The sequence below is a fragment of the Mus musculus genome, chromosome 6 (genome assembly GCF_000001635.26).
Source record: "Mus musculus strain C57BL/6J chromosome 6, GRCm38.p6 C57BL/6J".
NCBI classification, from domain to species: Eukaryota; Metazoa; Chordata; class Mammalia; order Rodentia; family Muridae; genus Mus; species Mus musculus.
In genome coordinates this window covers 118516472-118541543 of record NC_000072.6, presented here as the reverse complement: position 1 = coordinate 118541543, position 25072 = coordinate 118516472, and the positions used below count along the sequence as shown (strand labels likewise).

At 40.2% G+C, this 25072-nt stretch overlaps 1 protein-coding gene across 7 annotated transcripts in view; it reads left to right on the top strand.

The window, feature by feature from the left end:
* Window positions 1-25072, top strand: part of Ankrd26 (ankyrin repeat domain 26) — a 60981-nt gene that overhangs the window by 20737 nt on the left and 15172 nt on the right. For 4 of the 7 annotated variants that reach the window (XR_001785122.2, XM_006506022.3, XM_030255354.1 and 1 more), the window contains 15 exons: window positions 995-1108; window positions 1669-1697; window positions 1780-1858; window positions 6401-6465; window positions 8078-8229; window positions 9175-9342; window positions 11668-11701; window positions 11969-12110; window positions 13675-13888; window positions 15628-15811; window positions 16462-16599; window positions 17649-18605; window positions 19551-19703; window positions 23133-23203; window positions 23555-23648. Coding sequence is in view for 6 of the 7 variants with exons in the window: in XM_006506022.3 (XP_006506085.1) it covers window positions 995-1108; window positions 1669-1697; window positions 1780-1858; window positions 6401-6465; window positions 8078-8229; window positions 9175-9342; window positions 11668-11701; window positions 11969-12110; window positions 13675-13888; window positions 15628-15811; window positions 16462-16599; window positions 17649-18605; window positions 19551-19703; window positions 23133-23203; window positions 23555-23648 (2594 nt within the window). In the remaining variant the exon portion in view is untranslated. Of the gene's footprint in view, window positions 1-994; window positions 1109-1668; window positions 1698-1779; window positions 1859-5869; window positions 6038-6400; window positions 6466-8077; window positions 8230-9174; window positions 9343-11667; window positions 11702-11968; window positions 12111-13674; window positions 13889-15627; window positions 15812-16461; window positions 16600-17648; window positions 18606-19550; window positions 19704-23132; window positions 23204-23554; window positions 23649-25072 lie in introns of those variants that run through there. The other 3 variants (NM_001081112.2, XM_006506023.3, XM_006506025.3) reach the window with 3 other exon arrangements.

Genomic DNA, 25072 nt, shown 5'->3' with positions numbered 1-25072 from the left:
TATAGCTACCTTACACCCAGCACATGCTTGAAGGTTTACCTTTTCAAAACTCTTCAGGACAATCTTTAGCCTTCCAATTGCTTATCACCTGTTTTCCTTTTCAAAAAATCCTTTCCTTTAGGCCTCCTAGTTTACCACACAAAGCCTTTTCATATTCAAAAGCGTTTCTTTTTCCTTTAACAGTTAACCCAAAACAAATTTTCTAACCTTTACATCCCCTCTTCTTTCTGACTGTTCTTTCAGTCTTACTGTTTTTACATAATTAGAAAACATTTCTAGTTATATTCTAAGTGAAACCCAAGAAGTTGTATAGGAGACATAGGATCCGTGAATATTGTGTTTTGAATATGTGGCAGTTATAAATACAGACTGGTCATGCTTCTAGTTAGAAAGTTCAAAAGAAAGGGGAAATAGGGATTATAATTCAGAATTATAATACAGAGGAAGGAAGGTACTGGAATAATCAGTAGAAAACATGTAAGATGAAAGCCATGCATGTGAAGGTCTGGAGGTCACTAGAAGAGAAGAGTAACTTTTGTGGAAAGGAGGGAAGCAGCCGGGCGCTGTGGGAGCTGACCCGGGGTGGGGGTGGGGATGCTAAGGAACTCAGGCTAGACTCTTGCTGCTTCGAGGTGTTACTGGAATTTGGAAACAGAGTTAGAATTTGATTTACTCACAGATGTCATCTGAACAACTAACAGGCACCTGAGACTCTCATTAATATGTTACTTAGATTATATTATTATTGTTATTGTTGTGTTGCTGTCTTTTGAGATAACTGATTTTTTTTTTTTAAGAAGTTGTTGTTTCATGAAAATCTATTAAAGACTAACATAGTTAACAGCTAAACCAAACTGATTTTAAAGCAAAGCATTATGGTTCATTTCTTAAGTATTTTAAATAAATATTAAACCAATCTTGAAATAAAAGTGTATTAATATCTCTGGTTCTAGTATCTGATGACTCAGTCTAAAACATGTGCGTTATTTCTTAGATGTGACTTATATACCTTCTTGCATGAGTGGATCAAGAAGCTTTAAAATGGCTAAACTAGAGGAGTCAAGAAATGTAGGCCTTCCGGTAGCCCACATGGGTATGGAAAAAAATGGTATTTTTATTAACTATTATTCTACAAGTATATGTCTAAATCTAATTGATTTTTAAAATCTTCTCTGGCAGGAAATGAATTGTGCATTCCACTGAACTTTCTTATCTTTCTGCTTTGCAAATTATAGGGCAAACTGAAAACCATGATGAATGCTTGTAGTATAATGTGAAAAACCATTCTGGGGTGCTGCATTAAAGACACGCTTTTACCATCGTCTCTGCAGTGGATCTTCACAGTCATGACTTGTCGCTCTAACTAACGATCATGTTTCTGTCTGTTCATCAGCATGCTCACTTTGGTGAAAACACATGTTTCTGTTTTAGTCACGGTCACTGGACACGCCTCGCTTTGAGTCCTAACTGCATGTTTTGTCAAACTTACTCTCTTGTTTTTCATTGAATAGATTTCTGATACATGGGTGGCCTTAGCAGAGGGGGATAGCAGAACTGATCATTTTCAAATGTGTCATGAGGGTTCAGTGCCATAGTAACTGCATAAATCGATGGTTGGCTTACCATATTTATATATAATAAATTATACATTTTCCTTTTGCTTTTCAGAGGCCCCCAGGAAATATGCAATCATGGAGGTATAGTAATGTTTTTCATGAGTTTTTACTACATGTTATATGGAGTACACATTTGTTAAATATTGTTTTCAAATCCATCCAGCCTACCATCGAAAGGAGGGCTCCTGTTCTGAACAAAACGGAGACAGTGGGAATGACGGATGCACAGACTTTCAAGTCAGGTAAATTGTGGGGTACTCTAGGGGAAGGCGCGTTGCACATTGGAAATGCTCGGTCTTATGGTTCCTAAACATTTTTTACTCCCTATTTTATTAGAAAGATTTGAAGTAAATAAAACAGCATTGTTATTGGTACCTGTCATTGGTAGGTACCACACTGTCTCCTTTGGAAGCCAGGAGTTACCCGAATTGTTTAGGGGCTTCAACTAAGTCAGTCTCTGGATTTGTGGATTCGACATAGGAAAGAATGTTCAGACTAGCCAGGATGAAACAAAGTTGAGGTTTTTGCTAAAAGTAGAGAGGAAGACACTCAAATGAATAAAAGCCCATCTGAACATGCGTATGACGTTTCATTGAGCTGTGGCTCCTAAGCAGAGGAGCTAAGAGAGACATGTGGGAAAGAGGATATGCCCACGAGTGGGTGTGAGCTTCTAAGGAGGACCTGACTGAGTGTGGGATCATTAGCCATATCGCTTTGGTGGCTCTCAAGTTACATCTCAAAGGGTTGTTTAGAAACTTTGATTTTTTTTCTTATATTTTCCTCTTGTTTTGATAAATGAGATTATAAATTGACTCTGGGTCCCTTGAATGAAAAATTCAAAATTCAAAAATTCCCGTGGAACCTACATTAAATAGAATATGAGTATCTTATAAGACTTACTAGAGCAATATATCTTTATACCATCTTTAAAGCAGTTAATTCAAACTTCCACTAATATCTGCCTATAGGAAGCAGATGGTTTTTAATTGTTAAGCTCTCTGCCTAGAGCAGCCATCCTGTTATAGCATCTATCTGTTGTGCTCTCTACCTAGAGCCACAGACATTTATCAATTAACACCTGTTCTTAGCAGGCGATTACCACTGCTCTCTCTACTTGGAGTCAGTGACTAATATTCCCTATCTGGTTCCGAACTGCAAGCGAAAATGCTCTGATAAGGTAAACGAGGGCCATGCAAGGGGGTTATATCTTTTAGTGTAAATAGGACTTCTGGTGAGACCTCTACCAGGTTTACAGCTGAGAAGACAGAAGTCTCTAAAGCTGTGGTTCCCAACCTTCCTAATGCTTTAATACAGTTCTTTAACACAGCCCTTTAATACAGTTTTTAGGTTGTAGTGACCCCAACCATAAAATTCTTTCATTGCTACTGTTATGAATCGTACTGTAACTGTCTGATATGCAGGATGTCTGAGATGCAGCTCCCATGAATAGGTCATTCAGCCCCCAAAGGGGTTGTGACCTACAGGTTGAGGAGCATGACTCCAAAGCAAGTGGTACCTAGGCTTGCCTCTGCTGCTCAGCTGGCTGGCCATGTAACCACATACTGTAGTGGCTTCTTTCTTTTCTCGTGTCCCCATAATTGTCAGTGTCTGTCACTCTTCTGGACTGGGTGGGGCTACAAAGCCCACCCCCACAGTGACACACTTCCTTCAACAAGGCCACACCCCCTAACAGAACCACTCCCTAAGGGCAAAGCATATTCAAACCACCACAATGTCAAAAGACTAGAGGACTTTAGTGGAGAAATGGTTCTTACAGTTTCATCATATTTTCCCTTTTATCTCAAAAAAGCTTAACTCTGGCCACTCTGCTTAGAAAAGAAAAAAGAAACAAATATTTGTTGTGTTTGTATTTCCTGTCTCCTGTTTATCCACTCTTTGATTTTATGTGGAACAAGACTCATTCTGTTTTTACATGGGAGACAGGAAATCACTTTGGAAATCATTTATTCTTAAATTTGTGATGTTTATCCTTGTCTTAAAAGGGGAACTCTGAAAATACTTGGTGTGCATCAAACAAGTAGTACTAATAGATGAAAAGAGGATAAATAATTGAACATCTCTGAATGAATAGGAAAAGGGATAGGTGACATAGAGTTCCACAGACCACCCCAGTCGGGTATGGGGGTCCCTGGAATGAGAGTCTTTGAAGCTAGGTGGGTAAGGATCCAGCAGTGACAAACAGAAACAAACACAGAGGCAGTTTGAATCTGAGTGTATTCTGCAGCTCTCAAGCAGGGGATTTTATACATTTTTTAAAAAACAAACATTATATCTCTTAGAAACTATATCCAGTGAAACAATCACAAATACCAACAAAAATCACTTGGCACAATAAAGCACAAAAATCATCCAAGCATTACAACTCTGAAACTATGTAGTCAGTGAATCACAAACAGAACAGGTAACATCATTATAAATCATCAAAATATAACAATTCTAAAAGGATGTATTCAGTGGGGGCTATCATCCAAGGCTAGTGGCATATTTCCAGGAGCAGGTTAATAAATCTTTAACAGTCAGTGTTCTTAATTGCTGAACTAACTCTCCAGCCCTGTGGTCAATTATTATTTAACATCTAGTGCCTGCTTTTTTAAAATAAATCTTCAATGCATAAATTTAAATTATTTTAATTCTTTCTAATTAAGGCTTTCTTTACCATATACTAAAACCTACCTCTGATGACACACATGTAGACATATGAAATTTTATTGTTGGGAAGTTTTCATCTATCATCATAGTTTTGTAAATGATTTAGAAAGTAAAGCGTTGGTTTCCCTGGGGATAAGGTCATGTTAGTGACCCCATCTCTAAGGATGGTTTCTTACCCATTATTCTCACTTAAGATCTTGGCCTAGGTTCCCAGGAACATGTAAATAAGAAAAGGAATAAGAGAAAACAAAACAGATAGACTGCCCTGAGAACTACGGCTCAATATTTTTTCTCCGGCAAAGAGTTCCACAACCGGTTCCAGGAGGCCTCCCCATTTTGAGGTCAATCGCCTCAGTCTGTGGAACTTGTCACGCAGATCCTACGGGAGGTGGCGTGGCAGTAGAGTAACCCATGGTGTCGAGCTTGTGAGGCAGAGGAGGATATGGGGCTTCTTCAAGGAAAACTTTGTGCACATTATATTTGTATCGTTTATGTCCTAAGAAGTGAAAACGTTATACTCAGATATTTCAGATTGTAATCCTGATTTGACCTTGTCTAAGACTCATCAAAGATTGTGTTAACGTGATAATAAAAATGAGTTCATAGCATAGTCAGGGTCAAAAACTCAGGTGCCATGCACAGAACTTGCAAAGCTGTCCCCAGGAGGACATGGGATGATGAATATTGAATGTATCTTTTCCATTAGAAAATTATATTCTGCATGGCTTGTGTGACTCATAGAAGACAGAAAACAGAACAAAGAACTTTCAACTCTAGAATACTTCTGCCTATCTTTATAATACTGGAGATATCATTTTCACATATTTTGTTAGCATTGTAAATGAATGAATTCCTTCAACATAGGAAGATGTGAGGCCAAACTACAAAGTGAGCACAGCTAACGAATTGGGTAGTTTCTTTTTGCATGATACTTGATACTTTTTGCAATGAAAAGACTAGTATTTCAGAACTCAAATTTGTACATTTCTTTGTTAAATGAAATTTTGTTCTATCCTAGGCCCAGATAATGCCGTGTCCTAAATTTTTCTAGAAACAGTCCCTCTGTCCCCTTTATTCTGCTGCTGTCCTCTACTGATTCATTGACTTCAGTTCCCCTGGCCCTCACACTTAGCACCCACTGCTCCCACCACCCTAGGGCACTTGGCACTCTGCCACCAGTGCAGATGGGATCATAAAGCACCCTAATGTTAGGGCCACACAGTTACCTGCAAAACCTCACAGGCCGACTTCTGCCCAGCTCTCAATCTTTAACTCTTCCTTCTGTTTCTCTCTCATGATTCTGACATTACTACATTGCTGGTAATGTCCTTTTCTTACCGTCCCGTTTGGCACCGCTCTTACACTGCTGCCTTTCTTGAACTAATGATCCTTTTCCGCCCTTTATCTGGCTAACCTGGTGGTTTACCCTTAGGAAAGCCGTCCTTCGCGCCATTCTTTAAATGCTTTTGACTCCAAAGCCTGGCATTTAGTAGGAACTCAAGTACTGGTTCCCAAGGAAAATAAAAATCTTTATATGCAGATGGTTTTTAAAAATTGACCTGTCCAATACAGGAGCAAAACGAATATACATGTAAGGAGGGGAATGCAGCTCAAGTGGTAAAGATGTGGCGGGAAAATTGCTAAGACAGCCCCAAGAAAGCAGCACCTGTTAGCCAGTGACGAGATGCCTCACAGCAGCGGCTGGACGCATTCAGATGTAATACAGTGTTCAGCCACGACGGGCATAAGAGGTAACAGTAATTGTGGAAGCCAAAGTCACTGGTAGCGCACGGAATTGTGTGCCCTTTGAGTTTATGTTCTGTGAGTCTGGAATTTCTAATGCTCCTCCTCGGGGTGTATTATGGTGAGTGAATTTGTGCATGAGTCATTGAGATTTTGTATGTAATGATTTTGGCTCCAGAGAGTGTCTGAATGATTTGTAGAAGTTTTGGATAATTAGGAGTATTTCCCTAAAGTAGTAAATATGTAGCTTTATAGCTAAGGATTAAGTGTGACTTAAACTCTTAAAAGCAAATTGTTTATTTTTCTAGGTTTATAAAGATTTTATCTAGTAAAGAAGTTTATTTTAACCCAGTGTGCGCATTTGATTTCAGAGCCAGAATCAGTATCAAGAGAAGAACAGACAAGGCTCAGTGGCAGCGAGGACAGCCAGCAGAAGGTACGTGAATGTTGCAAGCCGGCCTGCGACTTACAAGGACCAGGTACACCAGGGAGGCAGGCTAGGGCTGAAAGAGACTTAGACAGCGAGAGGTTAATGGAGCCAAGACAAGATTCTGTTCAAAGCCCCCACCCCCTTATAAAAAGGGGAAGGCCCATCCCCCGCCAGTCCATTCTTGGTGTCTGGAGCCAGCCTGTAGGCGATGTGCAGAATTCCCATAGAAAAAGCCCAAGGTAGACATGTGTGTTGGTAACTGCAGCACCGAGGGGCAGAAGTAGCAGAGTGTGGGAGCTCAGTAACCCCACAACATAACCTTTGAACTATTCGCTGAGCCAGCATATAAAATACCTCCATCGCCTGGCAGAGAATCACAGCTCTGCAGTGAGGCCTCGGTACTGGGCTACTAGGTGATACGCTTTACCGTTCTAATTTGATGTATCGTCAGAACCTGGCAAATACCCTAAATGGCTTCATCCACCATCTTTATTGAACAGGAGACTGTATTAGAACTGGACTTAATACAAATGACTACACTGTTATAGTTTTATAATTGGAACTAATGTTGCTCTTTTTTCTAATCAGTATTTATTGACTTTGGCACTTAATAAAGTTTGCCTCCTCTCTAAAGATCATTTGGTGATCTTTAGAAAGAGGACTTAAGCTACTCTTTAGCGTGTGATGAGGTAAGGCTTTGTAACACTAAAAAACAAAACAAAACACGACCCTCGTAATCTGTGTTTAGTAAGTGTAGCACAGAGTCCAGTGTGGTGCAGTCAGTCAGTAGGCACGATGAGTCTGCTGGGTCACGGTGTCCACTGTACACTGAGTAAGTTAGCTTTTACTTCTTAGTTACAGTCCAGTGACTTAAAATTAGCTAAAGCCCTTCTTACTGGTAAGATCTCAACTGCTTTCTTTGTATATACTCTTTTATTATTTAAAAATAAAGTTCTTTTAAAAATATACAGCCTTACAGTAAGAACTCTTTTTAAAGATTTATTTATTTATGTTTATGGGTATTTTGCCTGCATGTACATTTGCACACCAGAAGAGGGCATCGGATCCCATTGCAGGTGGTTATGAGCCACCATGTGGGTTCTGGGAATTGAACTCAGGACCAATAGAAGAGCAGTCAGTGCTCTTAACCACCGAGCCATCTCTTCAGTCCCAGAAAGAACTCCTAAGAATAAAATTCTGTGTAACGTTTTCTTTCTCAATATGCAAAACGTGGGACTCGAGTGTCAAACGCAAATCCTGGCTAAACTGTCACGTGATAGAGATCAATGACAACTAAGAGCTTTTAAGAAAAGCAGGAATTCCTTTGCCATTGAATAATGACTTTTTTTTTTAAGATTTATTTTTATTTTATGTGTGGGTGTGTCTGGCCTGCATGTACATATGTTCACCCTGGTGCCTACAGAGGTCGGAGGAGTGCACTGGGTCCCTGCAGCAACAGGTCCAGATGGTTGTGAGCCACCACGTGAGTGCTGGGAACCAATCAGCGCTCTCGACCCCGGAACCTTCTCTTCAGCCCCTCCCACAGAAAGTCTTTTTTTTTTTCTTCTTCTTCTTTTTTTTTTAAATCAAGTCATCCTCTGTCCACTTTACATTAAAGGTTGAAGAAAAGAGAAAATACAAAAATAACGAAGCAGAACCCTCAGGAAATCTATACAGCGGTGCTGCTGACGGCGGTGCTGATGTAAAGCCACAGAGTGGAGACACTGAGAACCAGCAGTCTCCCCGGGAGGGGAGTGAGGGACGTGGCAGGTAAGAGTGGGCAATATTTAACATTGTAGAGGTGTTACTATAAAACCCATTGCAATTTAATTTGAGTTACTATTCATTTTTAAATAAATGTTGTGCATATAGGTTAGGCATATTCAGCCTTACATGATTGACAGAAAAACATTAAAGGACATATTTTTTCCAATTATATTAATATTTTGTTTAAAAATATATACAAAACATATATAAGATATCCTTAACATACATTATGTTACTTACCTATAATGTGTGACACAGTATATAAACATCCTTAACATATGTATGCATGTAAGTATTTATAAGTCATGGTTTTTTTTTATTCCAGAAGGATTTGATCCCAGGAATGAAGCTATTAACTGTCAGGCTAGGGTGTATTTCAGATCATGATACATGCTATTAAACTATCTTCAAAAAGTATTTACTATCTCCTATAGTAAGAATTTTGGTTTCTTTAAAATTCAGTTATGTTATGTGAATATATTTCTGGTTTTTAAAATTTATTTTAAAAATTTATTTCAAGAATGGCATACTATTTTAATATATTATTTTAACAAGTCTGGGAATTTAATCCTTTTTGAAGAGGTACTATTAGAGATTAATAATACATGTTAAGGATTAATATATACATACCAAATTAATTCCAGTTCAATACATTATAAATATAATAAAAACAAACTACTCAGGTAACTGATATATAATATATACATATTCTTTTTTCATTTGGGTTTGAGTGAGAATGGCCAGCATTAGATTTGAAATGTTATTTTCTTGTTAGAGGTCCATCACTGGGAGTGACTTTTGAGGTTTCAAAAGCCCATACCAGGCCCAGTCTCACTCTTTTCCACTGCTGCCTGTCAGAATTGTACCAAAATTGCTTTTCTTTTATTCTTTGTCAGTAGAATTATTTTTAAAAGACATTTTTTTAAAAAATGATTTGTTTTTAAATAGTGGTCCTGCCTTGCTTATGAAGGAAGCAAAGAAAATGGAAAATGAAAAATGGGTATCCAGAGAGCCCGCGAGGACGGCAATGAGTGAGCGCACCGGCTTACCAACTGGTGGCTGGCCACAAATGCAGGATGGTTCCTGCTGGAGTGACACGGACCAAAGTGAAGCCAGGTAAAATACTCATCAGATTTCTATGCTGGGAACGATAATAGAAATGTGGGTACTGACTGATTTAATAGTCTTCTTTAAAATCAGAATGTTTGTGTAGTTTCAGGGATGACCCAGCAGAGCTGTCTCTGCTTACCTCAGTGTCGCTGGGTTTGTACGTCTAAGTTACTGACACTTGACATTTTCAAGCCAGGTGTGGTAGCACAGCAACTCTGAGGCAGGCACATCTGTGACCTAGGCCAACCTGGTCTACAGAGAGTTCCAGAACAGCCAGGATTACACAGAGAAACCCTGACTCAAAATAATAACAACAACAACAACAACAAAAAGATTTATTTCAAAACTGTGGAGGTGTAAGGTTTTTTATTTAGAAAATGTTTACAAGATTCAGAAATTAAGTTACAAGTAGCAGTAAAATAATAATGTGAATTCATTTGCCGCTGTGTCAGTATAAATCCCTTGGAGATAGATAGGCCTGTGCTCACACTGTGTAGCATGCCTCTGGGTTTGCTGGGTGCCATGGTTTGAATATGCTTGGCCCAGCGAGTAGGAATAGTTGTGTCACCGTGGACATGGGCTTTAAGACCCTCATCCTAGCTGCCTGGAAGTCAGTCTCCCACTAGCAGCCTTCAGATGAAGATGTAGAACTCTCAGCTCCTCTTGCGCCATGCCTGCCTGGATGCTGCCATGCTCCCACCTTGATGATAATGAACTGACCCTCTGAACCTGTAAGCCAACCCCAATTAAATGTTGTCTTTATAAGACTTGCCTTGGTCATGGTATCTGTTCACTGCAGTAAAACCCTAACTAAGACACTGGGCCTGCCACTGATCCGCTGTGTTCTCTAGAGCTTTTCTTTGCCCCACTTTGTAAACTGCCTACTGCACTTTAACCTTTCTCACAGGATTGTGAGGACCACAGTGAGATTAGCACATGAATAGTGCTTACAGTGATGCACAGTAATTGTAGGTCCAGAAAAGGCTACATTTTCTCATCATTAAAAAACAAAAAACAAAACAGTGTCTCTGAGGCTGGGGAGATGAGATGGCTTAGTGATTAAAAGCTGATGTGATGGCTGCTCTTCCAGAGGCCTGAGTTCAATTTCCAGCAACCACATGGTGGTTCATGACCATCTATAGAGAGATCTTATGCCCTCTTCTGGCAAGCGGATGTCCATGCACTCATACATTAAAACAAAACATTAATTAATTAATTAGTTTTAAAAAACTGTTTTCAGTCCAGGTATGGTAGTTTATGCTTGTAATTCAAGGCTAAGGCAAGAGGATCACATAAGCCAGCCTGGAACACATAATGAATTCTAGGCTTACCTAGTCTACAGAGTTGTCTGTTATAGGCAGAACTGTAAGACATTTACCTTATCTCAAAACAAAATGGTTTCCTATGTAAGAACTTCTGAAACACTTTTTATATAGGTTGTAGTGCCTACAAATGACAGTGACAATGACAAATGGGGCCAGCAATACAGCTTAGAGGATGAAAGCACTTGCCACCAGCCTGAGGCCCTGAGTCTGATATCCCAGAATACACTGGCTGCAGGAGAGAACCACTCATACACATTGTGCTCTGACCTCCTCCCTTGCACTATAACACACATTTTTGCATGTGCACACACACATACACACTAGAAAGAAAAGTAAAAAACTTTCTTGATGATCTTTTTCTATCGAATAAAGCAGGTAGCATGTTTTTCCTTTTTCTGTGATCATCAGAACTTCGACCGAAGTTTAATTCTTTCTAGCCTGGGGATATATGGCTCAGGTAGTAGAGAGCTTGCCTAGAATACACAGAACCCTGTATTTGATGACCAACAACCCACTGAGGGCCTTGGTGGTTCACAGTTCAGACCCCAGCTCTGGGGGTGAGGCTGGGGCTCAAGATCATCCCCAAGTGAATAAATCAAGTATATGTGTGTTTCACTTTCTTACGATAGTAATAATTGTTTTTTACCTCTTACTTTGTTTATAACTAAACCCCCTACAGAAAATGATTATGTAAATAATCTGTAAACTTTATTAGTGAAAGAAATAAGTTTCAAATGTAGAGGTTTTATATAAAAGTCAATAATCTATCTTATATATTCTTCTCTTTTTTTTGGTTTTCGATACAGGGTTTCTCTGTGTAGCCCTGGCTGTCCTGGAACTCACTCTGTAGACCAGGCTGGCCTCGAACTCAGAAATCCGCCTGCCTCTGCCTCCCGAGTGCTGGGATTAAAGGCGTGTGCCACCAAGCCCGGCTTATATATTCTTTATATTTAACTTAACATTAGTCTTAAAGGATTCTTAATGGTTTTGTTTTTTTTTATTTTAGGCCCACAAAGAAAACATCTAGTAAACATAACAAGGTAATGTGAAAAGAATAAAAAACAATAATTTGTTTTAAAATATGAGATGTATTTAAAAATGTAAGTTAAAAGATATAAAAGACAAAGTGAAAACAGAGGACCTTGTCATCAGGTAACAAACAGTGGCGGTTGACAACAGTGTCCTTTTGACTACAATTGAGTTCTTTTAGAAAGTGCCTCCTTCTGCTTGTATAAACAGAAAGCTTGTTATCTTACATGTACGGTGTAAGCATCAGGGAACAGTTTAAAATCGTGTTTCCTTTACAGGACAGCGGGCAGACAGCTGCAGTGGACAACCTTGACGACTTTACTGAGTCGTCTGAAACAGCCTCTGAGGACCATGAGCTCCAGGGCCCTGATTCCGAGAGCATTTTGTGTGCGATCGAGCATCTCAGACTGGAGTGTAAAGGTATGGCCATGGTGTAAATGGAAGGCCTTGTTATGTATGGTGATGTATGCCACTTAGCTCAGCATTGCCCCTCGACCCTGGATGTGTGGCAGTACTGTTCCTGTACTGAGGAGTGTTTCGAGAGAGAAGTACTCGTTAGATAACATAGTATGTGAGCTGCTCAATATGTACTCTCAGCCAAAGCTGCAGTCCCTCTCACGAGACTGACACATCCAGTGTTTTTGTTCAGCTTGCTTTTCTGTGTTTCAGTTGTCTTAGATGTTGCAGTAGAATGTTTTGTTTTATACAGTTTCAGCAAGACATATTGATATATAGAGGGTAATTTGGTTCATTTCAACATATGTATTAAACACATATTTAATTACCAGAGTCAGCCTAGTTAACAGATCTATTGAAGAAGCCCCCGTTTCTCCCACACTCTCTATTTAAAAGCTGAAAGATTGTTCTCTAGCATGTCCCCCGTTCTGTCTTCCAGACCATGAGATAGGAGAGATCCAGTGTGTGTGTGGGTGGGTGGGTGTGAGTGAGTGAGTGTGAGTGTGTGTGTGTGTGTGTGTGTGTGTGTGTGTGTGTGTGTGTGTGTGTGTTCTCAGAAACACTGATTATCAGTATTTTAAATCTTAGCTATTCTGACAGCTGCACAGTATGCATATCATGCTGGTCTTCATGTCCATTACACTACTAGTTAACGTCAAACATTTTCCTTAACGTCAAACATTTTCCGTGTATTTCTTTTCCATTACTGTGTCTTTGATGAACTTCTTTCTTGATCTGTGTCCATTATCTTGTAAATTGTATTTGTCCAGCCTGACTAAGCAGAATAGACATTATTCTTATAGGAGCGGTGGATGAGATTTCATCTAATCTTTTCAGATAGTTTATTCTTGTTTAATGTAGTTTCTTGCTGTTCGTGTCTTGTTCAGTTCCTTGCTGAGTACTCCAGGCCCTCTATAGACCTGATAAAGGGTCTTTATCTGTGTGGCTGGCTCCTCTCTGGTCTGTCCTGTGATCTCAAGCTGTCTTTGATTATCAGACTCTGAACTCATTCACCTCAACTCAGCAAGTCTAGGGAGCTCTACTTCAGTTCTTTGTCCGTGAGTGGTAAGAGAGTCAGGCTTGGGATGTTCATAAATTTCATTTGTCTATTAAGGATCATTGTCGTGAGAATTATTTAAGATATTTTATCAGTCTCCGTTTGTGTTGTTTCAAGTGGGAACATGGCTCCACAATTGTTACCTCATCCTGGCTAAAAGCAGATTGAAATGGAGGCTCATTAAATGCTTCTTGTTTTTCTGTTTTAAATCTAGCATGGAATGTTTGACTGAGTTTAGTTTAACATGAAGATCTCCAGTTCTATCCAGTTTTATAAGAACAACCCCATTGTGTATAAATTACACTTTTTTTTTAAAGCTGAACCAGGGCAAGGGTCGCCTGTGTTATTTGCAGAGCCTAGTGTAATGTGTTCCTCATTGTTGGCGCTTAGTGTGAGTGAGTGAACGCAAGCATGCAGGCTTTTTCTAATATGCACACTCATTTTATCTGTCTCTTATTTTTCCTCATTCAGATACTGCTAGTCTATTGAAAATCCGGGATGCCGTTTATTCATATAAACGATTAATAGAACTTAAAAGAAGCCACTGTGAACTACTTACAGGAAAACTGAAAAGAATGGAAAACAAATATAAGGGATTGCAGAAGGAAATGTCAGAGACAGAAGAAGTGAAGTCACGGTTGGAACATGAAAAGGTCGGATGGGAACAGGAGCTCTGCAGGCTGAGGTGTGCTGTCTCTGTCTTTATTTATTACTGTTTAATGTTCTGTTACACTCACTCACTCATATGCGAGCGTATACACCTTGGCAAGTGTGTGGAAGTCGGGTGCTAATGGGAGTGTTGATCTCCTTCCGCCATGTGGGTCCCAGAGATCCAGCTGAAGTAGTCTGGCTTGATCAGGTGCCTTTAGCCTCTGACGCATGTCCCCAGCCATGATAGCGCAGCTCTGAAAGCCTGTTAGAGCCTTTTCAGCAGCCTGTTCTGCAGATAGTGAGATGATCATGCGGTAGGCTACATTGCCTGATTTACATAGGTTGAACTATCCTTAGATCTCTGGGATGAAGCCAACTTAATCATGGTGGATAATTTTTTGATGTGTTTTTAATTTGATTGGCATATCTTAATGGGAATTTTTGCATCTGTGTTCGTCAGGTAGACTGATGGATACGTTTCCTTCGTTGGTGTTTCTTTATCGGATTTACTATCAGTGCAGTGCCTCCTTCATAAAGAGAATCTCCTTTTAAAAGAACTTACTTAATTTATCTTCCTTTTCTTTGTTATAGAATTGATTTTAGTTCTCTAAAGCTGTGACAGGGTTCTGCGGAGGATTCATCTGGACCTAGGTCTTATTCTTGTTTTGGTCTCATTGCTTGTGGGGGATCTGTTACATTTTTAAATCTCTTTATGACTTAATGTTGGTATGTCACATATTCATCAGTTTCTCTCAGATTTTCCAGCTTATGGAATAAAGATTTTGAAAGTATATCCTTATTACCCTACGGATAGAAAAAAAAATATCCATTTTTGTTTTTAATTTTATTAATTTGGATAGTCTTGTTTAACTCGGCTAAAGCTTTGGTGTGTGTGTTTTATGGAATTAGAGGGTGCTGTCTTAAGATGTAATGCTTTAGGGAGGCCTGAAATATTTCATAAAGATAAAAATTTTACTTCTGATACACAGTGTAATCTTTATTTTCTATTTTTTAAAGAGTTATTTATTTATTATAAGTACACTATAACTGTCTTCAGACACATTAGAAGAGGGCATCAGATCTCATTACAGATGGTTATGAGCTACCACATGGTTGCTGGGATTTGAACTCAGGACCTCTGGGAGAACAGTCAACAAGAACTCTTGACCACTGAGCCATCTCTCCAGTTCCCCAGTCTAATCCTTATAACTAATACCTTTTAAACAATTAAGTTTAAATTGCCTGTTTTGATTGAGAAGTAAATACAATTGTGTAAAGATATCATTTCCTTTTTTAAAAAATTTACTCCATGAGTTTGGAAGTTTTGTCCACATGTATATCTGTGTAGTGCAGTGCCTGCGGAGGCCAGAGAGGGTCATCGGGTCCTTTAGAACTGTTGCTATAGATGGTTGTGAACTGCCATGTGGATGCTCTGAACTGGGCTGGAGTCCTAGAAGAAGAGCAGCCAGTGCTCTAACCACTGAGAAATCTCTCCCTTCAAAAGATAATTCTCAACTTGTAACTTTACTGAATGAGTTCAGAATTCCTTTTTAATAACACTTACCAGACTTCTAGAAACTTGCTAATTAAAGCTTTTATTCATCCTTATTATCATCAAGAGCATATGGGCTTTAGAAGAGATTAACAGCAGAGAAGTTTTATTAGGGTAGTCCTTATAAAGGTCACAGGTCACAACGTGTTGAGGTCCAGGTCACAACGTGATCTCTGTTTCTATAAACAAGTTAATTTTAAGGTGAGCACATTTAATTTCAGATTTGCACTGAAACAAGAGGAAGAGAAGAGGAGGAGTGCAGACCAGCTTTCTGAGAAAACCTCGGAGCAGCTTAGAAGGAAAGGCGAGCAGTGTCAGAGTGAGGTGGAAGCCAGGCAGCAGCTTGAAGCCTCTCTCAGAACCCTGGAGATGGAGCTGAAGACGGTGAAAAGCCATCTCAACCAGGTATGCCAATCCCTGGTAAAAGTGTCTCTCTTACCTTCATTTGTTGTTATCTTAATGTTACTTTAATTATATAAGTGTATTCACACACATACATACACATACGTATATCTCCATGAGCCACTTGAGATATGTCGTTTTCCTTATTATGCAAACGTCATGAGCTTCATCACTAGTTGGCGTGATTGGGTGGGGCTGCCGGGGTGTATACAGCCCATTGTGGGCCAGTGGCTCCTAGTGCTGAGAGTAAATCTTACCTAGAGAGCTGAAGTTATTCATTGTGACTCTCGGAAACAGACGGGTTTACATATGTCTCAAAGTGAAGTAACGGAAGGCGAGTTTAATCTGGAAAATAAAGTTAGTTTAGCACTCTTACAAACAAAAGCTGACTTTGAAACTGTTAAACCTAGTTAAATGTTTGTAATAAACTCTAGTTTACAATATACTTTCCACCTGTAGGAAGTGGATTTGCTTTTTAAGCAATTAAACTATAATAGGCAGTACAAACTTGAGTGCTTTGTGTGGGCTCCTCATGTTTTCATTGGCTGTCTCCAGTTTGTTTTTGTTGTTCTAGCCCTAAGTAAGCTTTTAGATACCGTGTCCACAGCAGGCACAGAGGCCTGACACTGAAAACTTCATCACTGTATCTCTAGGTCTTAGAGGAACGAAATGAGACTCAGAGGCAGCTCTCCCGAGAACAGAATGCCAGAATGTTACAAGATGGGATTCTTGCAAGTCACCTCTGCAAGCAAAAGGAGATAGAAATGACGCAGAAGAAAATGACTTCTGAGGTATTTTCTGTAGCTTTCAAAAGATTTATGTATTTACATATTTTCAGAACCAGCCTTATAGACCACAGAACACATAGAGGATTTCTGAACCATATGTGTGCATACATAATAAACCTGTTTCAGGAGGTTTCCTGCTGTCTGAAGTAACGTAAAGAAATAAGTGCTTTGTGAGGGAGCAGTAGCCACAGCTTCAGGGGACTGGGGAATTCTGCAGCTTGTAATTATTTTTTTTTTAAAGGAGAGAACAATCGTCTCCTGTCTTTTTTTTTTTTAAACATTTGTTTGTTTGTTTGTTTGTTTGTTTGTTTGTTTTATGTATGTGGGTACATTGTTGCTCTCTTCAGACACACCAGAAGAGAGCATTGGATCCCATTACTGATAGTTGTGAGCCACCATGTGGTTGCTGGAAATTGAACTCAGGACCTCTGGAAGAGCAGTCAATGTACTTAACCACTGAGCCATCCCTCCAGCCCAGCTTGTTATATTTTGAATCTTTCCTTTTCGCAGTGGTAGTGACAATAATTCACTCACATGTGCAGACATACTTTCTTGTTTAGTGCTTATTTTTAGCATTTATCAATAAATGTGATTTTAGTGACTAAAAATAGTGTTAGAAAAGTCTTTCTGGATAAAAAGAACTAAAAGCTTTGGGAAATTTCTTCTGTGTAAATGAAAGAACTAAGGGTCTTATTATAGACTGATTGTTATCAGTGTAAACCTGATTGTGTGTTCATATTTGTTTGTGGGCACATGTGTGCATGTGTGTAGGGGTTAATGGGACCTGAAGCCTGTTGTAATTCAGAGAACGGCTTTTCTAGTGCTAAGTTTCTTACGAAGTATTTCTCTCTTAATTTCATAAAGTCATTGTCCTCTATTACATTTATGAACTTTTAGGAATTATACTACTATAAGCTCAGAAATTAGTTTATTTTTCTAGTGGTTATATGTGTCTCAGTGCTGAGTTCGAAGAACTACATGCTGTTCTTGAATTCTATATGAGATTTTGACATTTCATATACTGCTGGCTAAATGTCTCTTTCCTTTCTTAGGTTTCTGTTAGTCATGAAAAAGAAAAAGATCTATTGCATAAAAACCAGAGGCTGCAGGATGAAGTTGCTGTGTTACGACTGGAAATGGACACAATAAAAAGCCATAACCAGGAGAAGGAAAAGAGGTATCTTGAGGATATTAAGATTGCAAATGAGAAGAATGACAACCTTCAAAGGATGGTCAAGCTGAATGAAGAAACATTTACAAAAACCATATTCCAGTATACTGGACAGCTTAATAGTCTTAAAGCTGAGAACACAATGCTGAGTTCTAAGCTGGACAACGAAAAACAAAATAAGGAGAGACTGGAAACAGACGTTGAGTCGTTCCGATCTAGGCTGGCTTCTGCTCTGCATGATCACGCTGAAATTCAGACAGCAAAAAGAGACCTAGAAATTGCTTTCCAGAGAGCGAGAGATGAGTGGTTTCGTGTGAAAGACAAGATGAATTTCGATATGTCTAACCTCCGAGATAACAATGAGGTTCTCTCCCAACAGCTTTCTAAAACTGAAAGGAAGTTGAATAGCCTAGAAATTGAGTTTCATCACACGAAAGATGAGCTTCGAGAGAAGACGCTGGCGTTAAAGCATGCGCAGAGAGACCTGAGCCAGACCCAGTGCCAGATGAAGGAGGTGGAGCACATGTTTCAGGACGAACAAGGCAAAGTGAGCAAGTTCATGGGGAAGCAGGAGTCCATAGAGGAGAGGCTGGCCCAGCTGCAGAGTGAGAACACGCTGCTCCGGCAGCAGCTGGACGACGCTGCCAACAAGGCCGAGAGCAAAGACAAGACCATAGTCAACATCCAAGACCAGTTCCAGGATGTGCTAACCAGGTTCCAAGCTGAGAGTCAGCGGCACAGCCTGAGGCTAGAAGACAGAAACCAGGAGTTAGTCAGTGAGTGCAGCCATCTAAGAGAAAGACTGTGTCAGTACGAGAACGAGAAAGCCGAAAGAGAGGTGAGTATCAACAAAGAGAAGTATAATTTAACCTTCCGTTCCTTCCCATCTCACGGGTATGGGTGTGCGCCTGCCTGTACGTCTGTGCACTGCGTGCATGCAGAATGATTGCAGAGGCCAGGTGACGGCATCAGGTCCCTTGGAATGGGAGGTCATGAACCGCACTGTGGGTGCTAGGAATCGAACCAGGTTCTCTGAAAAAGCAGTCATTGCTCTTAACCACTGAGCCATCTCTCCAATCCCAAGAAAGATAAACATTTTAAAAACATCCCAAAGGGAAATTCAAAATATGGTTTGTTAATACTAAGCATTAAGTCTAGCTAAAAAAAAAAATCTAGTGGCTCTGCCCAAAGCTGGGCAGAATCCTTTGGTGCTTGACCAAAGGACGGTAACTGAAGACCAAGCACAGAAACACAAGGACCTCATGATCTCCCTTAAAATGAAGGATCTTAATAAACTAATTTCTTAAAAGCCCCAAAGTACAATAGTGGTTCTTGGAGCTGGGGGTGAGATGAGGAGGGAGGTGTGACGGGAGATGTGGGTCAGTGGGTCAGTTACAGTGAAGAACAGGAAGCGTGGAGCTACTGAACAATAACATACCCTGTATTTCAACTAGAAGAAATGACTTCACCAATCAGTGTTTGAAGCCATAACTGTGTCTAACTTGATTTAAGCACTAGGCAGTGTATACATGTATCAAGACAGTATGTATACTATGTACAATCTTATGTTTTTTCATATCAGTTAGAAAATGGAATTTTTAAATATGAGTAAATTAAAAATAAAATACGTAAAAAAGTTTCTCAAGGTAGCATCCGTCCCTGCCAGCCCCACTGACACACACTATTGTGTGCAGTGATATTCCTCAGAGCGTGTGGAAGAAAGAAATAGTATGAGTAGATGTTGTAATATGTTTTATAAAATTAGTAACAAATGTCTTACCAGGTAGTTGTGAGGCAACTCCAGCAAGAATTGGCTGATACCCTAAAAAAGCAGTCGATGTCAGAGGCTTCGCTGGAAGTCTCCTCCCGCTACCGCAGCAATTTAGAAGAAGAGGCGCGAGACTTAAAGAAGAAATTAGGTCAGCTCAGAAGTCAGGTATGTATGAATTTGGTATGCCAGCTGCTCGGGATGGTGTCAGCAGACAGCCTTCCTCTGGATTTTCATGTAATCCACCATTACCTTTATGATGAACTTATTTCTTAAATTCCACTTTGATTTTACCATTTTTTTCCTTTGATTTTAAAGAATGCATTTGCTTCTTGTGAGGGAACAGGCTTAAGCATGCCTCCTCGTTCCAGTGGAGGGCAGAGGACAGCTTGTGGGGTCTGTCCTCATCTGCCATCACATGATCTAGAGGTCTGAAAGGTCTGGCTTATGTCATCATTAGCCACAGACACCTTCCACCTCCACAGCCATCTCACCGGCCCCATCTTTTTCTTATAATTTCGTCTTTCTTTAATATATTTATCCTTGTGCAAATTGAGAGCTATATATCGTTCCTCAGAGATTTTTCTATTCCAATTGAGATAAAGTAGGTTAAACTCAGATTCTGTTTATGGAAAGTTCCAGAAAATCTGCCTACTTTTTACCCCCACTTTTATGAGTGGGTACAGTATCTTTGAAACTTATTTAATGAACTTCAAGATAACTTGAACGATACAGAACGGCCATATATGTTGTTCAAAAATGCAGATGTTAGCCAGGTGTGGTAGCACACCTGTAATGTCAGCTATTTGGAGGACTGAGTTTGAGGCTGGCCTGAAAACAAAACAAAAGAGAAAGAGACTGAGGAGTGTGTTCAGGTGCAGGACTCGCCTCGAAAATTGAGTCCTTATGCTCAATCCCTTGGGCCAGAAATAAATCAAAAGCAAATGTTTTAGGATAATTTAAAACCTGTCTCCAAAGCTAGGCATTACTTTGATTTAGAAATAAAATCGTATGGAAATATTCAGATCATATATAGTATTCATATCTAAAACAAAATGAAAGCAGTGTCTGGAGTCTACCATCTGTTTTGTGTGTTTGGTTTAGAATCTCTGTAGCTCCAAACTGGTCTAGAAGTAACAGCATGAAGCAGGCTGTCCTGCAGCTTGCAGCCATCCTCCTGCCTCCTCCTCTCAAGTGCTGGGCTTATAAGCAGGTCCCAGTATGCGTGGCTCGCAAAGTGCAGCAACAGTATTGAGTTACCATTAACATAGAATGCACAGCTCACATTGAAGTAAAAAATCCTCGTCGCGTTGTATTTACAGATACATAGGCGTCAGCACCTTTCGGTGTAGTGAATAAACCCTGCGCCTCTCAGTTGTCACCCTTGTCCCTTTGCCTTTCCCAGACCTACTAATCCTCTTTACGTCTGTATATAATTTCTTGTTTCTGAGCATTTTGTATCATACAATATTTACTCCTTTTGAACGGCTCTGTTCTCAGCACATTGCTGTCAGGCCTCGGTATCTCCCTTTAGCTTCCTGTTGCTGCACCAGGCTGTTGCTCTTCTCCCTTCGTCAGGTGGCGGATGTTAGGCTGCTTACTCCGTGGCTGTTAACGCTGCCTGTGCACTGTCATTTGCAGGGCACTTCGCTGTCTTCCGTGGGGTTTACCGCCTCAGTTACCTAGGCCCCGAGTGCTACCTGCATGGCTTTGCTCATGCCATGTTTTTAGTCTTCTTGGTTTTTATTCATTTTTACCTCGTTTATCCAGAACTGACTCACAGTTAACATTTTCATGAAGCATTCCCTAAATATACGTCACTCTTAACATCCTGATTTTTCCATTACTCTTAAATGGTTTTTGCTTCTTTGGGTGTTATTTGTATGAGAAGAAATCTTACCCTTGAATAAGTTGAAAATGTTTTTGCTTAATAGTCATTAGAATAGAATTAGGTACTTCATACCACTACTTCTTTTGAGACCTTAAGTTGATTAAACTTTTTTTTTTGAGACATGTATCCTAGGATCGCTTCAAACTGTAATATAGCTGAGGATGGCTTTGAACTTCTAACCCTCCTGCCTCTGTCTCCCAGATGCTACAGTTATAGACAAGTCCCATCATGCCTGGTTTATGCCTTGCTGAGGCTCAAACCCAGGGCTTCATGTATACAGCAAGTACTTCACCAACTGAATTTTATGCCTCCCTGGAATAAGGCTCTTACTCTAAAGTACCGTAAGGACTTGCATGTGGAGACAGCAAGCACATAATGTGACAGAGGAGAAATGCTCTGCCAAACATTTTTTTTTCCGCCATGAGAAAAAAAGTCACTGCATTTGCCGCCTTTCATTCTGTGTCCAGAGTTGGGATCTATAAGTCTGTAGGAGGTGCCAGCTGTGAGGCTCTGTCTGCAGCTTTTCTGATCTTCCTACGCAAAACCTTCATGGGCCATTAGGGGCCTGGCTAAAGCAACCCAACACACTTTTGGGAGTGTATTGCTTTAAGGACCTCAGTCCAGCCTCTGGTTGTCTTGCATTCACTGCTGACACCAGGAAACACAGTTTACTGCACTGTGTGATCCTCACCAGCTGAGTGGTGTGGAGAAAAAAGAAGCTAAAAACTGAGCCAGTGGACAAAGCAACTGGTGGCCAGAGAGATTTCCGGGAGCTGCAGGGGGTCCTAGGGATATAGTATGGGCTCCAGTCTTCCCGTTTCCTGCCATACTCAGTGAGATAAGCCAATACAGTTTGCATAACGGATCTTGTCTATGGTTGTCATAGCACCTACCTAACATCTCACTCACTGGATGCTTCAAATATTTTATATTCTAATTAATCATCTCAGTAGTCTATTGGCATGGGTAGGAGCATGTCCCTTTCACAGATGAAGACACTAAGATACACAAAGTTTATTTGCTTAGAATCTATCTAGCAACTGGAGGAGATGGGATTTGGACCCAGTCATTCTGGCTTCCTTGTGGATATACCTCCACTGAAGCTATTTCATAAGGCAACCAACTATCATTAAAATGTTATATTCATCATAGCTGGTAGATCTATGATCAGTTGTCATTAAAATATTATGTTCATCATAACTGGCAGAGCTATGACAATTTATAGATATATAGGTAGATAACACATATGCATAAGAAATTTTAAAATCACACCCGAGAGAGAGAGAGAGAGAGAGAGAGAGAGAGAGAGAGAGAGAGAGAGAGAGAGAGAGAGAGAGAGAGAGGAGAAATTCTCTTTTCTTGGTTCCACCAGTGTAGCTGGTTTGCATATCTGGTTAGTTATAGTTAAGACTTCCCTGCTCTGCTGACTGAGCTAGCCAAGTACTAGTAGACAATGATTTACAAATGGGACTGTCAGTCACAGCAGATATCAGTAAACTTCTGTAAAGGGCTGAGTAATATTTTAGCTTTTGAGAGCATAAGACCCCTTTTGCAACAACTCAGTTAAAACTGCCTTCCCTTCAGAGATGCACATGAACAGCACAGATCACAGGTATCCCTGTGTTCCTAGAAAGTCGTAGCACAGAACAAAGCGTGCAGATTTAGAATAGCTCATTAGTAAAGGTTTGTTTTATTCTTTATTCCAGTTGCAGGAGGCGCGGGATCAACACAGAGAGGCTGTACACCATGCTGAGAAGATGGAAGACCACCTACAAAAGTACAGTTTACACAGTGTGACTCCAGTGTTTAGGAAGCAAATAAGCAATATATTGTGGCTACTGTGCCAGTTATGGTAGCAGTACCTCTGAAGCCAGGACACCGCTTCACCTCTAAGTTTCAGAAGTGCATACCTTTAAAACAGGATGCAGTTAGGGGTTCGACCTTTGCATGCAGATGTGGGCTCAATTCCTAACCCACAAAACATAGCTAGAGAAATAATAGTTATCAAATCATCTACATTTCAGACTTTTAAGAATTTAAGAATTTATTAAGTAACTGTTGATTTTCAAATTTTGTGATATTTTAAAAATTACTTTATAAATATAATTATTTTAAAATATAATTTTAGGCTTGAACTTGAAAAATCCAAGTTCGAAATTACAATTAAAAAGCAATCAGAGGAAATTGATCAACTTCAGGAAAACCTGTCAAGGGTGAATTTGGTAAGTGGTCCTCTTCCTGGAGTCTTCCCTGCTGAGAGGGAGGGTCTCTGCTCTGAGAGAGCACAGCAGACAGTCCTCTGCAGTAGTACTACAGGTGGACCTCAGTCCTCAGCAGTGGTGCTGTGGGAACGAACGCACACAGTGGGCAGTGTTCTGCAGAGGTGCTATGGGAACGCACACAGTGGGCAGTGTTCTGCAGAGGTGCTATGAGAACGCACACAGTGGGCAGTGTTCTGCAGAGGTGCTATGAGAACGCACACAGTGGGCAGTCCTCTGCAGTGGTGCTGTGGGAATGCACACAGTGGGCAGTATACAAAGTCTTGGTGTTGTTTTCTGTTCACACTGCTTGCTCCTCACAGTACAAGTCCTCTCTGCAGAGAAGTTGGCTGAGTTCATAAGTTAATAAGTTCAGCCCAAACGTTTGAATAAAGTACTGTGATAGTGTGCTGCTGTGTACATACCTCATCCTGTTTATGATCTGTGCACTGGTAGGCTTGTGGATTAGCTGTCTCTCGGTGAAGAGATGTAATGTTGCTAAGGACATCGGACAGCATCGCCCCACTAGAGCTTTACAGTAAAGCTTCTAATGAAAGTTATTTGATCCAGACGCCTGAAACTTTCTAGTAATCAAAGCCTTCCACTGAGATTTTGAAAATGAATTGCTTACCCTTTTTATTTATCCAGAATAGATACCAGATCATGATATAAGCATTTTTCCCTAGGGAACTATGTTTTCCACTTTGAATTTAAAAAAAAAAAAAAAAAAAAAAAAAACAGCTGACACTAGAAAAGTTTACAAGATAGACGCATTGGACACCCACCCACAGAGCTGTTCTCACCGCTGACCTGAGCCACCAGAGTCACTGTGCTCTGTATGAGGAACATACTTTTCCTAACACGATAATCTGTTGATGAATCTATGAGGCTGGCGGAGGAATGTATTGAGAATACAAATTTAAGTTTATGGTTTGTGTCTCGTGTTGTTTTGGTTTTTTGAGACAGGGTTTTACTACATAGCTCTGGTTGTCCTGGAACTCAACATGTAGACCAGGCTGGCCTCGAACTCACAGAGATCCATCTACATCTACCTCTGCCTTGCAAGTGCTGAAATAAAAGGCACTCTGCCCAGCTCCCGTTTCCTTTATATGTTTCCTTTGATGGAAGGAGAGATATGCACATGCCATGCCCTGGGTGTGGCGCTCAGAAGACAACTTAGGCTGTCTCCTTCCATCATGGATTCCAGGGATCAGACTCAATTGGTCAGGATTGGCAGCAAGCATGTTCACCTACTGGGCCACCTCACTGCCCCTGAGCATTTTATAGCAGGGCTTCAAACTTGTTAAGCTTATTCCAAAGTGATGACATTTCTGTAGCATTCTGAGAAAATGATAAGAATTCAGAATATGCGCTATGTTGAAGTCTTC